This window comes from Orcinus orca, chromosome 2 (genome assembly GCF_937001465.1).
Source record: "Orcinus orca chromosome 2, mOrcOrc1.1, whole genome shotgun sequence".
Taxonomy (NCBI): Eukaryota; Metazoa; Chordata; class Mammalia; order Artiodactyla; family Delphinidae; genus Orcinus; species Orcinus orca.
Genome location: NC_064560.1, coordinates 81,706,763 through 81,723,900, shown reverse-complemented (window position 1 = coordinate 81,723,900; position 17,138 = coordinate 81,706,763). Strand labels below are relative to the sequence as shown.

Sequence of the window (17,138 nt, the reverse complement as noted above, 5' to 3'; positions counted from 1 at the left end):
CCCTCTCTGGCTAAGGAGGCTAGGGGAAAGTGGAGAAGAAAGGCCAAGTCCCCCCTTCCCTCACTGGGTCCCCTGGGGTCCCCAACCCCAGCGCTGTCTGCCCCAGCCATGCCCTAGGTAGAATGGGGGTGGGGATGTACATGGCGCCACCGGGGACCGGAAGGACTTTGCAGCTAGAGGAAGAGCAGACATGGGTTGTGGCTTCTGTGGTTCTTAGAAGGGCTGTCTGCAGGCAGGATCTGTGGTCCCGGGCGTCAGGACCTCAGAGGCAGCCTTGCACCAGGCGAGCTCCCTGTCCTGGGGTGCGTGGGCACAGCCCTTCCCTGCGGGAGGAGCTGGCAGAGCTTCTGGTGAAGGCCTTTCAGCTGGGAGCTCGGGGTTTTGCTGTTCAAGCGGAAGAGGAGGTCTGCACGTGCCCGAGGCCTGAGGCTGTGCCCTCGGGGAGTGGGCTCTCCCAGCTCATCGGCTCCAGGCGTAGGCAAATACGCTGGGGCTGAGGGTCCAGGAGGGTTCCTCTGCCTCTCTGGGAATCCTGACCACCTCCCTCTGCCCTCCTGATCCCTGCTTCCCCTTTTCTCCTTTCTTATCAGAAATCCCCAGGAATAACAGCTGCTCACTGACAGCCATCTCTGGGCTGTGTCCTGAGCACATAAGGATGTCTAGCTTCACCTCCTGGGCAGCCGCCCCTGGACACATCCATAGGACCAGCCCATTTTACAGATGAGGAAATGGAGATCCTGGGTAGATGCTAAATAAGAAAACAGGATGCCCGCTTAAATTTGAACTTCAGATAAATGAGGAATAATTGCACTACTGGGGACATAGTTATGCTTAAAAAAATTACTCATTGTTTATCTGAAATTCAAATTAACTGGGCACCTTGTATTTTATCTTGCTAAATCTGGCAATCTTAGTTGTGGGGGAAACTATCTTGCCCAAAGCCACGTGGCTAGGGAGCGGCTGAGCCATGAAAAGGGCCAAGGCAAGTCAGACCTGGAGCCAGGGCCCTTGTCCACCTCTCTGAGGCTCTGAGACGCTTGCAGTGGCCAAGAGGGAGGGACAGGAGTCCTAGTCTGCCACAGAGAAAGACATCAGAAGGGCCTGGAAGCCTCCATCTTACATCCAAACCTAACATCTGCCTCTCCCACCATCTCTAAGCAGAAGTTAGGGCTGGAAAGTTCTGGGCAGTGGCAGTGACCTGGCCTGCCATGCCTGAGGGCCACAGGTCCCTCGTATCACCCCACCCATGGAGCCCCCCTTATGTGTCCGTCCAGTCTCCTTGCTCCTGGCTGCCGGGATTGTTCATAGGTGTTCCTGGGCTCTGGGAGCTCCGGGGCCCCCAATATCCTCTCATAGCCACAGTCTGTGGACCCTGAAAGCTTGCTATATGTGGGACTTGCTCCAGGCTAGGGGGGCCTGGCTGGGCCACCCCAGCAGACTATGATCTGCTCGTAGGTACTGCTGCCTTCTTGGTCTGGCACATCCCTGGCCTCCTCTAGGAGGCCTTCTGCCCAGATGAGCTCATAGATGTCTGCAGAACGGCTCAGTTTTGGAGACCCCTGACTCCAGGTAGCAGCTGAGGATCCTAGAGCCTCAGAACTGGGGGGCAGGAGAAGGCCCAAGAAGTGGGAGACACTCTAGGGCCATGGTCTGGGCTCACCCCAGAGAGGGCAGGTCCCGGGCCATCAGGCTTGTTCCGGCTTCCATCTGAGAGTCTCCTCAGGGCCTCCTTGCCTGGGGAGAAGACCTGGCTGCTGGCTGGGACTGGCCCCTGCCTGCCAGACACATCTGTGCCCCGGCCTAGCCGTGCCTGGTCCATCCTTCTCAGGTCTGCATAGATGATGTTGTGGGGACCTCCAAAAGACTCGTCCAGAAGGGAAGCACTCCTCTCCGGGAGGGGAGGCACCTTGACGGGGGCCTGGGGAGAGAACGACAGAACCTCTTAGAGGTTAGCCTGTCACTAAGTTGCCTTCTGGTAAACTGCAGGTTTCTCAGAGAAGCTGAGGCCCCTTGTCTTGGGCTCAGTTTACCTGACGGTTACGTGCAGGGGTTGGTTGACATTCGGGGTCCCTGCCAGCTTCATGCTCTAGGACTCTGAGTATGGTCCTTATGTTGGCATTCAAGGCCAGGGGTCACGAAATCTACCTCCCACCCAAGATCATCCTGCCCTGCTCCTCTCCCCCCAAGAGTGGTGGTCCCTCAGAGCCCCCTGAGCCCACCCACTCACTGCTCCCTTCCCCTTCAGAATGGTCCACCCCCAAGTCCATCAATTGTGTATTTATTCAACAAATATTTAGTAAGCACTGTGTAGACACCGTCCTAGGTGCCAAGGGCTCAGTGATGAGCAAGACCACCTCTTGGGAGTTTACATTCTAACCTGGAGATGGGCAACATACTGCTCTGTTGTATAGTTTAATGTGGTTGATGTAATATATGATACAATAATATATCACAAGATAATATACTGTCAGCTCACGATCAGTACTATGAAGAAGAACAAAGCAGAGTAATGAGATAGGGAGAAAGGCTGGTAGGAGAGGGGATATTTTCTATAGTTTAGGTGGTCCTCTCTGAGGAAATGACATTTAAGCAGAGAATGGAATGCAGTGAGAGTAGAAGCCATGCAGATGTCTGGTGGGAAGAGCATTCCAGGCAGTGGGTACAGCAAGAGCAAGGGCCCTGAGGTGGGAACGAGGTTGATGTGTTCCAGGGAGATCCAAAGGCCAATGAGGTTAGAGAAAAGTGAAGAAGGGGGACAGGTAGCAGGGCACTTGGTGAGGCTCTTGTGGACCCTGGTGAAGATTTCAGATTTTATTTTAAACATGAGGAGAAGCCCTCGCTGTGATCTGATATATATTAAGAAAAATCTCTGTGAGTCCTTCCTGTGAGTTGCTGTGAAGGAAAATAAAGTATTGACTCACAGGCATCCCACTCTACAGTTTACAAAGGGATTTTTCTGACATTTCATATCCATTCCCTCATTCAAGCCTCACAGGAACCTCAAGATTGGTAAACTGAGGCTCAGAGAGGTTATGTGACTTGTCCAAAGTCACTCAGCTAGAAAGGCCAAGCCAAGGTTTGAACCAAATCCACCGGCCAGAGGCAGGCCACAGCATGGGTGAACCACTGGGTAATTCCAAGCTGGGCCGCTCCTCTCTGGGCCTGGCACTCACCCTCCACAGCCTGAGGGGATGGCCAGTGTGGCCTCTCTGGGCCTGATGGTGGACGTGGCACCCACATTCCTGGTCTAGCAACCCTGACTCTGGGTAGCCCAGAATCCTCCTCACCTCCATGCTTTCTTCCTTGGGGAGGTTCCAGGGACTTGCCAGGCTCTTCTTTTTGTAGAGGAAGGAGACCTGGGGCTTTGGAGAGGGGCAGGAGCTGGCAGCCTTGTCTGGGACCACCGTGGGGGACACTGCAGCAGGCGGGTTTTCCAGGCCCAGATTGGTCTGATGGAGGCCCAGGGTGATGGCGTCATATAGATCACTGTTCTCTAGCTGGAGGCGGTGGGGACACAGCAGGTGTGTGGTCATACACCCCTGGCCAGCCTCTAGCCTCCTGCCAGAGACTGCTGGCCAGAGATTGAAACATTCCCACCAGGTCCCTGACCTCAGGTAGAATGCTTCCTCCATCTCCCCTTCTCAAATAGGGATCATGACCCTGCACTGAGTGCCCCTGGGTGGCAGGAAATAGGGAAGGCAAGGAAAGACATGTGGTCGAGTGGTGGACACCCCTGGCCCGGGCACCCTGCCCCACCCCACGCCCCCCGGGGAAGAGAGGTACCTACCCGGGGGCAGGCAGCAGCCAGGGTCTCCCCGAAGGGCTCAAACTGCACCTCCTGGTAATGGCGCACGAGCTCAGCCAGCGTGCCGTGGCTCTGGGTGTCCCCTGAGATGAGGTAGCGCCGGTTTTGGAGCTGGTTGATGACAAAATGCCGGCAGCGGTCACTGCCCCTGCAACACAAGCACTTGTGGCCTGGGGCTGCTGACAGCTGGCAGCCCTGCCTTGGCCCAGGGCCGGAGCTGACCCAGGGCCATGCTGCCCACTTGGGCCTTGACGTGCTCCTCTATAAGGTGGAAGTTGACATCCAGCAAACACAGCCTTGCAGGTGATGGGGAGCGGTTTTTCAACGCGCACCCTACCCCCACCCCCGCACGTCAGTCAGGGAGGAAAGGGCCAGGGCCGGGGTTAAGGGGGAGTGAGGCACTCAGCTTGGAGCATGGATGCAAATTTAAAGGGATGCCACAAAACTCAGTAATCAAGATAACTAATAATGCAATATTTTAGAAAATCAAAATTAATACCAAAATATCCATGATGAGCAAAATATCTAAGGCTTAAAAGATGAGGTCCGAGCCCACGCTTGCACAACTCAGCCTTCCTCATCTCACCCAAATCCCACCCAGGCCAAAAAGATGGAGTTCCAGCTCCCATCTCCACTCCAGCCTGTAAAGTCCCACCCTCTTCATTTTCCTTTTTTATGGAAGGGTAACGTAAACACAGTGAAGTGCACACGTCGTAAGTGTGCAGCTCGATGAACTTCCACATATGAACATTCCCAGGTAACCACCGCTTAGAGCAGAACAAAACATTTTCCGGCTCCCCAGAAGACTCCTTCGTGGCCCCTTCCAGTCAGACGTAGCCACCACTCTGACGCCCATCACCATAGATCAGTTTTGCTTGTTATGGAATTTCACCTGAATGGAGTCACACAGTATTTCTTCTCTGCGTCTGGCTTCTTTCACGCAACATTCTATCTTTGAGATTGATTCATGTCTATGTAGAATTAGCTTCCTTTTTTCCCCCCATTGATAGGTAGTATTCCATTTAATTAAATCCACAATTTATCCATTCTGCTGATGGACATTTAGATTATTGCCACATCTGGGCAATGATAAATAAAGCTGCTCTGGACATTCTCGTACATGGCTCTTGCTGAATATATGTATTCATTGCTATTGAGAATATCCCAGGAAGGAGAACTGGGTGAGGGATACATGTATGTTTAGCTTTAGTAGATTATGCCGAATTGTTTTCTAAAATCATTGCCAGGTATGAGAGTTACAGCTGCTCTGCATCTTCACCAACTATTAGGTGGCCTCTGTCTTTCCACTGTAGCCATTCATTGTGGTTTTAGTTTCTATTTCCCGGATTGCTAACGCTGCTGAACACCAGCTCACTGTCCTTTTGGACCCTCTTTTAGGAAGTGCCTTTATTTTGCCTGTGTCATCTTTGTCTTGCTGATTTGCAGGAGTTCTTCATATAGTCTGGACATGAGTCTTTTATTAGGTGTATGTATTACAATACAAAACCTCTCCAGCACTGCGGCTTGTCCTTTTATTCACTGAATGGTATCTTCTGATTCACAAAAGTTCTTAATTTTAAAGAAATCCAATTTGTTAACCTTCTCTTTTATGGTCAGTACTCTTGTGTCTCGTTTAAGAAATCTTTGCCTGTCTCAAAGTCATGAAGAATATTTCCTATGTTTTCTTTTCCTATGTTTTCTTGTGCTTTTCTCACTTGGGTCTGTGAACCATCTAGAATTAATTTTTATGTATGGTGTGAGGTGGGGGTCATTTTTTTCCATTTGGATATCCAATTGCTCCTGTACCACTTATTGAAAAAACCAGCCTCCCCATACTCCTCCCCCCGCCGCGACCCCCGCCCTCCCCCCCGCTGAATTGCAGTGGTGCCTCTGTTGCAAATCAGGTAACCAAATGTGGGGGACTGTTTCTGGATTCCACTGGGCTATTTGTATATCTTTGTGCAGCCCCACTTTGATCTCTTTAATAAGCTGGCACTCCACCTAAGATCATGTTTGGAAAAAAAAAGCCCTGATGCTGAAAAGACATTTGAAAACTGCTGAGTTTGTGTATTTCAAAGTGCTGAGGACCATACCTGGCACATAGAATAACAATAACTATTTTAATAATGACTAACATTTATTTATTTACTATGTTCCGGACACTGTACCAAGCACTTTTAAAGGTATAAACTCATCAAACCCATTCAACAATCCTATGCAATATACCCATTTTACAGATGAGGAAATGTAGGTGCGGAGAGGCAAAGTGACATGCTCAAGATCAGAATTAGAACTGGGGCAATCTGAACAGATGATAATTTTGAATCTGAATCTGAGGCCCTTGAGATTTGCCCTGGAGCCCCAGCCTCCCTCCCTCCCTAACTAGGGGTGGGGGAGGGAACTTCTTCCTTTTTCTGCCTCCCCCCACCCAACCTACAGGCTCTGACGTCGCCACCTCTGACTTCATCCTGGCCATCTTGTCTCCTCTTCTCCATGCCCACTGCCTTACCCTAGCCCAAGCTTCCTCATCTAGCCCAGACCTCACCCCTCAGTGGTCCCCACTGCCCCCACACCTCCAGCACCTGTCTTGAGTCCTCCTTCCATAGGCTGCCTGAAGTATCCTTGCAAAACCTAAGTCTGACCAGGTGACCCTTCATTGTCTACAGACATAGCCAGACATCCAAGGCCGTCCTGAGCTGCCCCCGGCCTTCCTCTCCAGGCATTGCTCCACTGGAACCATGTGTCCTTCTGCACCTGGCAACTTGTGGCTCCCAACACCTTAGTCTGCCCTGTCTCTGTTCTTTTGCATATGCAGTTCAATCTACTGGAAAGGCCTTCCTAAACCCCAATCACACCTCTTTTTCTGCCCAGCAAGTTGCTGTTCTTCCTTCTATCCTGTACTCAAAATCCACCTCTGTGAAGCCTTCCCCAGCCTCCCATCAGGAGGAGGTTCTCCCCTGCCCCCCACCAACTCACCCCCTTGAAGGTGGGTGCTTCATCCTAGTGTATGGCTGCTGCTGGTTAGAAAATGTCTGATGGACACGGACGGATGACTGAGGGAGTGAGGGAGTCAGGGCCCAGGGAAAGCCCAGCAGTGTGGGCTGGTGGAGATTCCAAGCTTATCTGCAAGTCTGGCTTGTGGAGCCAGAGCCCGCCTGCCCTTTGCAGAGGGCTTCCTTTCTTACCTGTAGGACAAGATGTAGCCGGTGGCCCGGTCGCTGAGGCGGATGAGGAAGGAGCCAAGAGCTTTGTCCCTGAGCAGCTGCTCTGTCTGCCTGGGCAGAGGACATGCCATTAGCTGGGGCTGGGTCCCCACAACAGCAGGAGCAGCCTGACTTAGACCAGCCTCAGAGTCCCTGCCAGCCATGCCCCAGACCCAGTGCACCGATCTCCAACCCTTTATAGAGGACTCCCTCAGACTTTCGTCTGGTTCTGTGGAAGACTCAGTCTGGGGCTGGCTGGGTTGGAAGCCCGAGGTCACATACACACACCCCCCCCACTACTGCCTCGCCATCAGGCACAGCAGCCACTGACCCTCCCCACCTGAATGTCCCTGCAGCAAGAAGGAATCCATAGAGCTGGAGATTTTTAGGTTTGTGGGATCCTTGCCTCAGGACTGCTGTGTACAGTCGTGCAGGATGTGTACTACACAGTAGTTTCTGCAGGGAGAAGGCGTTGGTATGTCTGGAGCCTGACCACAATGGCAACTCATAGGTTCTCATCCCCTTCCCTTGCATGTCCCCTTCAGCCTCAGGCAGCTACGGATAGTTCTAAATGATGCCAAGGATATTGGAGGCATGGTGGAAATTCCAGCTTTCTTCTGATTTGTCAGTCCATAGACCAGATATTTCCTCACCCACTTATTCACCAAATACTTGCTGAGTGCCTGCTCTATGCGGGACCAGCTACAAATTTTGCAGGGGTCAGTACTAAATGAAAACCTGGAGCCCCTTACTCAAAAAGTAAGAATTTCAACAGAGCAGAGGGCCCTGTGTTACAGTACACGTCAACGCCCGTGAATCTGCCTGCTTCAATGCCAGGTGCTGGGCCAGGAGGACCTAATGAGTGGCTGCATTTGTCATTCCTTCAGCTCGTGCTTTGGCAGCTTGGAGATCCAGCCCAATCAGAAAGCCAGCCTCCACATCTTGGCCCGTATTCCTAGAGTAACTGTATATCCAGGTTCGCCTGGGAGAGTCCCCACTTAGAACAGTTCTCCTAGTTAAGTCCTCTTACTAACAGTGCTCTGGTTTGGATGATGAATGAAAGTCCCCCTAGTAATTCATCAGGTTATCTGGAGCTGTTCTGAATGCATCCTTCTCCAGCCTGCTCCTCTCTGTTTCTCTGGCTGCCTGACAGCCCCAGCCATCCCAGCCCTACACTCAGAGCCGGGACCAGTGCCTTCGCCCACCTTGCCCACAGAAGCGGCTGTCAGAGAACTCGGCATTCCTCAGTCTGTTCCCCCACCCACTGCTTCCTGGGGTCCCCGCCTAGCCCAGGGAAAGGGGCTAGCCCCTCGGCCCTGGGGGGCTAGGGGCCACGCTGGGCACATGGACAGGGGCAGCCTTACTTGCGGGTGATGAATCCGTGAAACCAGGGGGGCAGGGCTCCATTCTGCAAAATGAGGGGGGCCTGCATCTCTGTGAACCACATCAGGGCCAGCTCCTGCAGCTTAGCCAGGGCCTGGCTGTCCCCGGCCCCCTCGGGCCCCCTGACCAGGCTGAACTGCCTCAGGTGGCCCTCCATTCTAGCGAGCACTGATGTGGAAGCAGAGCCCCGACCACCCGTATGCCTCTATATCTGTGGGCACCCCGGCTCATTTGCCTGAGTCCATGCCCTCTCCAACCACCCGCGGCACACAGGAGCCCTATTGTCACCTCTGACAATATGCGGCTGGTTCTCCTCTCTAATGCTCTGAGGCGGGGCACCTTGGCTGTCTGGGGACATTGGGGGAGGGTCACATTAGCAGTCAGAGAGGGGCAGGAGAGGGATCCCTGACTTCCTGGCTAACAGATGAGCTGCCCCACTGGGTTTGGCCCCTTCGCCCAACCTCCGGTCTTTGTCTCAGCTAAAGACCAGACTCTGGCTAAAGTCCAGGCACTGCCACTGTTAGCAAAGTGGTGAATTTAAATTCTACTTATCCTTCCTTCATGGCGGCCACTTGTATCTTGGTGAAGTTCCGTGCTGATTAATTCCTCTTTCCACTCAAGATTTATTGTCTACTGTGTGCCACGTACATCTGGGCCCTGGGAAAAAAGCAGCAACCAAAACGGCATTTTGCCTCATGGCACATATGTTCTAGTGGAAGGAGACAGATAATAAACAAATACATATATAGAATATGGGGTCAAGGGTAATAAGCACTCCAAGGAAAAGGGAGTGGAAAAAGAGAGCACGGATTGTGTTATTTAGATAGGGGGTCAGGTAGGGAGTCAGCGTTGGGGGAAGCCTTGCTCAGGAGGTGCCACTGGAACAGTGAAAGAGAATGCCAGGCAGGTACCTGGGGGAAGAGATGCTGCTCCCAGCAGAGGGAAGAGCAAGTACAAAGACTATGAGGTGGGACTCTGCTGGAGATCCTGAAAAGCAACCCAGAAGCTCATGTGGCTGGAGGAAGAGCCCTCTGGAGTAGATGGGTCCCCTAGAAGGGCTGCCATAAGGCTTTTGAGAGGAAGCACTGCACCAGTGAGGGCCCAGGATATTTGTTCACGCAAACATCCCTGAATCTCTAACGTGTTCCCGAGTTTCACAGCAGAAATCCAGGCTCGGTTGACAGTGAGGCAGGGGATGTTGCAAACAGTCAACCCCAAGGATCTGGGTTAGAATTCTGCTTCCATCACACTGACACAGGCCTCAAGGCGGTTTCTAAGTGGTTGCAGATAGCTCAATTTCTTCATCTGTAGAATGGGAATAATTTTTAAAAAGCTACTTTCTAGACTCTAGGGTCATTATGACAAGTAAACGAGACAGCATAATGGTTAAGAATGAGGGAACATATATATATAAATTCCAAAACAGGCAGAACTGACCAATACCAATAGCAGTTTGGACAGTGTTTACCTTGGGGAGTGTATGACGACTAGGAAAGGGTGAGGAGCTGCTAGGTGCCGATCATGTTCTATTTCCTGATCTGGGTGGTGTGTTAGATGAGTGTGTTCACTTTGTGAAAATTCACTGAGCTCTGTGCTCATGATCTATGCATTTTTCTATGTATATGTTCTACTTCAACAAAACAGCTCATTTGTAAAAAATGAGGACGCTACAGACATATTTCTTAGGTTCCAGTTCCAGCTCACCAGCTATGGGACCTTGAGCAAATGGCTTAATTTTTCTGGTCTTCAGTGTCATCATCTTTGAAACAGGGAGGAAGAACACGACCTGTTGTTTGGAAGGTAAAATGCATTAAGTCTTCAGAACAGAGTTTGGAACATAAGCTATCAGCATTAGCTATTACTTATGATGATGATGATGATGATGTAATGACTCGGAAATACAGTGGGTCCTCCCCTATTGGTAACTATTTTTGTTATTACTATTATTATTATAATTTCATCATGGTCATTCTCAAATCAAAATCAAAATACCAATGGCAAGTGTGTGATACATATGATTTAGAGGAAAGGTCAGGGCATGAGGCATTCCTGCAACCTCAACCTGGACAGCTCATTCCCTGTCTTTGAGACTCATTTTCCACCTCTGTAAAAAGGATTGCAGGGCATCCACTTGCCTCACCTGTCGATGGAGTGAAATACTACAGGACAGGCCCACGGGCACATAGCAAGTGTTCCCGAGGGTCAGCTACCGGGAACATCACTTTTATAAAAATTTCCAGCCTTGACAGAGAGGAATCAACTCCAGCCAGGGGACACCGAGAAGGATTCACATACTTGCGAAACGGTCTTCCTGTCACAGATGTAAGCCAGGGATATACTGGGGTCATAATGGAAATCCCAGGGCCAAACTAGAAAGGACTGGAATTTCCTAATATGGGGTGGGGGAGGTGTAGGAGTGGATTACACCTTTATCTTCCCCAATCTCTAACTGAAATTCAGCATTTCCTTCCATGGCGAGTGCAGAGAACAAATCTTATTCGTGTTCGTAACACCTGTGACTTTGTCACCAAAGGAAATCACAGATATTTTCATATCACATTACAGCTGCTGCAGACATCCTGAGATATTGATTTTGCTCATTACCCCAAAATTATAATAATTAGACCCAAAGCTGGATCTTGATATTTAACATGCTAATAAAGAAGCACATCGTATTACTACATCACAGATATTTAGATAAGCTTATTTCAATATGATTGATTTCCACAGTAATTCTATGTACTTTATTTCGTGCATTTAAAAATATTATTCTGAGAAAAAGTTCATGAGCTTTACCAGATACCAAAGAGGTCCATGGCCCAAAAAAGGCCAAGGAAGCTGGGGTCTGACCCAGAGTTGATTTGCTGCCAACATGAGGTCTTGGAGGTCTTCAAATACAAAGAAACGTGTTTCTACAATTTTCCATGAGGTGTTCTCTCTCCACCTCCCTTTTAGGTGGGGCACTTTTATGAGCAGAACCTGGCCATTTGCATAAGAAGACAAAGGTTTTGTGTACTGGAAGGGGGAGCCCAGGATGGCTGCAGGACAGATGTGAAGATTCCAAGGTCAGGCAAATAAAGGAGAGTCTATATTTATACTCAGAGGAAATGGGGGTGAGGAGGGGTTGAAGCCAGCTTTGCAGGCATCAAGAGAACTCTGTGAAAGACTGGGGATGGGTTTTCTCTGACAGTGTTCCACATCCCACTGTTCAGTTCATCACCTGTGCTCAACTACTAAGGGCTGGGTCTTGGGACAGAGAGAGGACCCTGGAGCAGCCCCGTCCTCCTTCTCCAACCCTGGGTGCCCAGAGGTGTCCAGAGAGGAACTAAGAGGTTTCAGGCTCTGCAGTCAGACTAAGCGACTTAAGAATCCTGGCTCCCCCTTTGCCAGCTTTGTGAGTTTGGAGGAGGTACTTCACTTTGCTGTGTCTCAGTTTCTCATCTGTAAAAATGAAAGGGAGAAAAAGTGTGCACCTGGTAGGGTTTGGGGATCCAGTGAGCTGATCCGATGCAAGGGAGTGGTGGGGAGGCATGGTGCACATGCAATAAACATCAGCCCCAGCTCCAAGTCAATCCCCCTGCTGGGAAGTCCCCAGAATTCTAAGTCTCTGTCTGTCTCATCAAAATTTCCTTGTCCTAGGTTCTTCATCAAGGTCATGCTTCTCCTGTAGGACCAATAGATGGTAATGGATTATCCATTAAATTACTCTCTCCCGAGGATGCTCAGTCTGGCATACCTTCTCAGGAGGAGAGCACTCAGATTTCTCCAGAAAGATGCTCAGGGTCAGTGTCTTTCCAAAACCCACTGAGTATGGCCAGAACCCCAGCACTAACGCTGCCATTCCTTCTTTCTTGAGCCTGTGCAGTGGGAACATAGTACATGGCCAAGTGCTGCTGGCAGCCAGCCTCCTGGGTAGAATGCCAAAGTGGGCTTTTCAGTAAATTCTAGTCATATGTTCATTTTAGTTTAGGAACACTGCATTTTCGTGCCCCTTAGTTAGTTATTCCATTAGAATTTGTTCCACAATGGTAGTGAGTGGAGAATGAATGATCCCATTTCTTTTCTATCAGATTGTCTGCCTTATTCTCCACTGTATTCTGTCCCTAGAATAGTGCTTGGCACAGTTAGATGCTCAATAGGTACATTTTATTTTATTTTATTTTTTTGATGTGGACCATTTTTTGTTAGTCTTTATTGAATTTGTTACAATATTGCTTCTGTTTTATGTTTTGGTTTTTTGGTCGTGAGGCATGTGGGATCTTAGCTCCCCAACCAGGGATCGAACTGGTACCCCCTGCACTGGAAGGTGGAGTTCTAACCACTGGACCACCAGGGAAGTCCTGGTATATTTTAAATTATCATTCAAATTCATGATCCATCCACATGGTTTTTAAAAATAAAAAGTGTAAAAAAGGTATAAGTAAAAATGTTCTCCTTCTAGGCATTAACCCCCATCTACACAGTTCCATCTCTTTCCCACAAGGAACCGCTGTTATTCATTTCTTGAATGTTCTTCCTGGGTTTCTTTATGCATATTCAAGTAAATATGTATATTCTTATTTTCCTCCCTTTGTTGTATAAGGGTAGAATCCTATGCAGTGTTCTGCACCTTGCTTTGTAAAACTATTTAGTAATATATCTTAGAGTTCCTTTCATAAGAGTACATAGAGGGATGTCATTCTTTTTGTTACAGCTGCATGGCTGCACCATAATCTTTGTAACCAGTCCCCTACTGACGAGCATTTGGGTTGTTTCCAGTGTGTTTATATTTCCAACAATGCAGCAGTGAATGACCTTATACAGATTTGATTAAACATAAGAGTGAGTACATCCATGGAACACATTCCCAGAAGAGAGATTGCTCAGTCAAAAGGGTATTTGCATTTGTCATTTTGATAGATGTTGCCAAATTGCCTTCTTTAGGGGTTGTAGTCATTTATGCTCAGGAAATATTGAATGAACGAATAGACGAATAAATAATATATCCAAGCTCAGACATTTGGGGGCCCCCAGCTTGCAAGAAAAACTGGGAGGGGGCTGATGCTGACTCAGAGAGGTCAGCAATTTTACCGTGACTCTTTCGGCCCCTTGATGTCACTGAGCAAACTCACCTTTTCACCTATAGATCATGGCTGTTGGGGTAGGAGGGCAGTACCCAGAGATGCTCCCTACAGATGTCTTCCCACCAAACAGGCAGCTCTGTTTCATTCACAGGACAATGGCCAGGTACTGAGAACTTTACAAGGGCTGGAAAGAGGCCCTCTGGGCACTGGGAAAAACTGGCACAACAATCCTTCAGATGGCCAGATATTTTCAGAAGATTTTATGAGCCCAATTCTTGCATCTCCTAGTGTCTAGAAAAGCACTAAAATCATTATTGGTGACATCTGCTCCTCGTGATCAGCAGCAAGTCTCTGCAAAAATGGGCTGCACATACCACCGTTCACCAAAATCATGTATATACTGACCTCCCCCCCTACCCCTTTGGAGCAGTTTCTCAGAGCTATCTGAAATGCTGTCTCCCGGGCTATAGTTCTCATTTTGCCCCAAATAAAACTTAACTCACAACTCAAAAAAAAAAGTCTGAGACCTGAAAAACAACACCAACAACAAAACAACTCTACCACTATTGGCTCCAAAGTCCAAAAGGAGAAAACTGCAAAATCACAACAAATGCATAATAAATGTCTATACAATATATTGTTGCATCCGCTTCATTTAGTATTCATAAAAGTTTCATCATATCTGAAAATGGTTTGGAGGTCAGATTGTCTTACCTCACAAGAATCCCCAAGTGTTCAGGAAAACTGCCAACAGATTGTTACCAATTGTCAATTAAATGAATTCTCAAAGCCAAGTCATTCCAAAGGAAAATCATAAAAGTAATCATTTCTAAAAAGTTCAAAGAAAAGAAAAATTATATATAGTATTATACATAAGATATCTAGAATATTATGTCATATATAATATATATGTAATGTTAATTAATACTATATATAATATTAATATTATATTGTATATAATTTTAAATTTCAAATGTGGATGTGTCATTAAATTTATTCATTTATTTATTTGCTACATAGTGAGATGCAGACTCCAAAAGCAAGAGTGCCTTAGACCTACCATGGTCTTAAGAACACTGCCAGCCCCACCTACTCCACAGAATACCCCTGCTCTGGGACTGTGGGGTCCTGACAACCCTGGAGGAAAGGGAACTCACCCCTCAGATCAGAGGTGTTCCCCCATTGGTTGTACCTCTCAGTTTTAGCAGCAAGAACAAGACGTAAATTTATTTCTCTATAGATTATCTGGCCTCACCAGTGAGTAGTTCTGAGTCCCATGCAAAAATGAAAATCTACAAAATTACATGCTGTCTGCTCATGAGAACTAAAGAAGGGACGGGTATGTAGGGATCAGTTTAGGGCCTGTTGGGAAGATCAGGGGCCAAGGACCATATGTTGGAACTCTTGTTCTATAGTTTCTTGGAGGCCAGATGGCCGCCACGGGTCCTGGCACACCTGACAGCTTGGACAGCTGCAGCTGCCCCTCCCTTAGTCCTGTCCCCGTCTCCCCTCCCCTCACTTCACAGCTGGGAAGTGGAGGCCCACAGTAGATCTATAACGATGTTGAGCCCCTATCATGTGCCAAACACTTCAAATACATACATATGATTGCCTTTCCTCTTTATAACAGGTAGACGAGGTAGCATTACTGTCTCCATTTGTCCCCATTGTAAAGATGGGAAACTGAGACTCAGGACTGGAAATGGCCTGCTTGAGACAAAGAGTAAGTCAGTGGCAGGGCTGGGACCAGAACCTGGGTGTCCCACAGCGGTTCCTAGTAAATATGCTGCATCTGCCTTCCATGCCTTTGCTCTTGACATCTCCCCTGCCTGGGGCTCCTTTCCTTGCTACTCAAATTCTATAAGTCCCTAAAAAATGCCTTGAATCAAAATTAATAAATATTTTGTCAATATATTCAAAATACAAAATAAATCTTAAAACATTCTCCTCTTCACTCCAAGATCAGCTCTTTCTGGGTGTCCTCACTGCCCATTATCACATCCTGACTGCTTTCTGGGACCTTCCCTCCAAGGTCTTGTCTCCTTATTGCTTTGCTTGCACGAGCACCTTTTAAACTCCTTTGGAAACCCCTTTACCCAACCAGGATGATGTCTAAACTTCTATCATCAGAACAGCATCTCTTCAAGACTTCAGTGAAAATGCCCCCACCTCCCAGGCTGGGCCTCACAGTGGAGGCTGCAGTCCCAGCGCTTGCGTGAGCAGGGAGGAAGAATCTGAGCTCAAGTTTGGCTGAGGGATGGGGATCCTGGGAAGGGGACCGCAAGAGGGCCCCTGGGAAAGGTGAGTGGGGAAGGCAGAAGGGCTTACAGTGTCCTGGGCACAGTGCCAGGCCCAGAAACAGGACAGTAACCAGAAAGGACGGGGCCTCTGCAGCTACAGCCCCATTGCCTCCCCTGGGGTCCAGTTCTCACCTGCTTCCTGGGCAATGTGGCTTTCCCTAACTCCTAGGCGGGCCTCACACGCAGCCCCTGCAAGCTTTCCACCCCCCCATCAGTTCCCAGGGGCACCCAAGCCTCTACCTATCTGAGCCCTGGCTACCTGGTCCCGGGGCTGGGAGCTTGCCCAGCACCCCAGATGCCTTCCCTCCAGGAAAGAGAACCACAGGTGTGTGGATTTGCCTGCCAATTTGGTAGGGAAATGAGGCCTCCTGGAAGCTGGAGACGGCAAATCTAGGCCGAGAGGGTTCCCTTGGGGGGCTCCCCTGTCTGAAGCTCCCCCACCTGCCTAGACCAAGAGCTTCCTGCAGCAGGGGCCAGGCCCACTCCTTTTTGGAGTTTCAGCATTACTCAACACCAGGCGGAGGCAAAGAGGAGGGGCTGGGGACGTTTACTAAATGAATCAGCTACCATTCTGAGGCCTTACCACCCATCAGGGGCTGTGTCAAATGCTTGGCATTTGTTATCTCGTTTAAGCCTCACAACAGCTCTAGGAGGTAAATGCTATTATTATGCCCCATTCTATAGATGAGGAAACTGAGGCAACGGAAGACTGGGTGATCCACCTAATGTCACACAGCCCCTCCTTTATTTGGGAAACCGTCCCCCCCAACAGCCAGAGGGCAGGCAGCGTGGTGCAGGGCTGTGTGGAAGCACGTGGACAGCCCTCTCCCTGGTGGTGGTGGGGGTTTCCCTGTGGGAGCTGTTCACCCTGGTCAGTGCAGCTTCTGCTATGAAGATGGTCTGGCTTTCCCTTTTCCCTCTGCCACCCTCCTGAGCTCCGCCCATTCACAGCTCCAGTACACCAGCCTTGCCCCATGAACTCTAGTACCCTCCCCATCCAGGCCAACTTCCTCCAGATGTGCTCCGGGTTGAGCAAGTCCCCACCAAGGTTGCACTGTGTCCCCCCCACCCCCTGAAAATGGAGCCAGCTCTGCCAGTCCTCTCTGCCTCAGGCACGGAAGGCCTCCACTGGTGCCATCTGTGTGTGGCAGGAGGGTTAAGGCAGCTTCTCCAGCAGGGCAGGGGAAGTTGCAAAGTGGTAATGCTTGCACTGACCAGAGTGGGCTGCCAGGCCTGCAGGATGACATAGCGCTCTGAAGGGAAGGGTTAGGTCGGTTGTAATGACTGGAAGAATCAAGAGACCTTTGAGCATGGAGCCTCTGCTGGCCTGGGGAGCTACAGGGAGAATGACCACAGGCCCTCACAGCTGCCTCACGCCACTGAT

At 49.4% G+C, this 17,138-nt stretch overlaps 1 protein-coding gene across 1 annotated transcript; it reads right to left on the bottom strand.

The window, feature by feature from the left end:
- Positions 1–869: 869 nt before the first annotated feature.
- SH2D7 (SH2 domain containing 7) lies at positions 870–9,876 on the bottom strand. Its single transcript, XM_049705624.1, is given in 7 exon segments — positions 870–1,298; positions 1,301–1,613; positions 1,616–1,918; positions 3,288–3,497; positions 3,788–3,953; positions 6,991–7,080; positions 8,373–9,876. Coding segments are annotated over 7 exon segments (1,392 nt in total). The 5' UTR covers positions 8,549–9,876; the 3' UTR covers positions 870–1,164.
- Between the last annotated feature and the right edge of the window lie 7,262 nt (positions 9,877–17,138).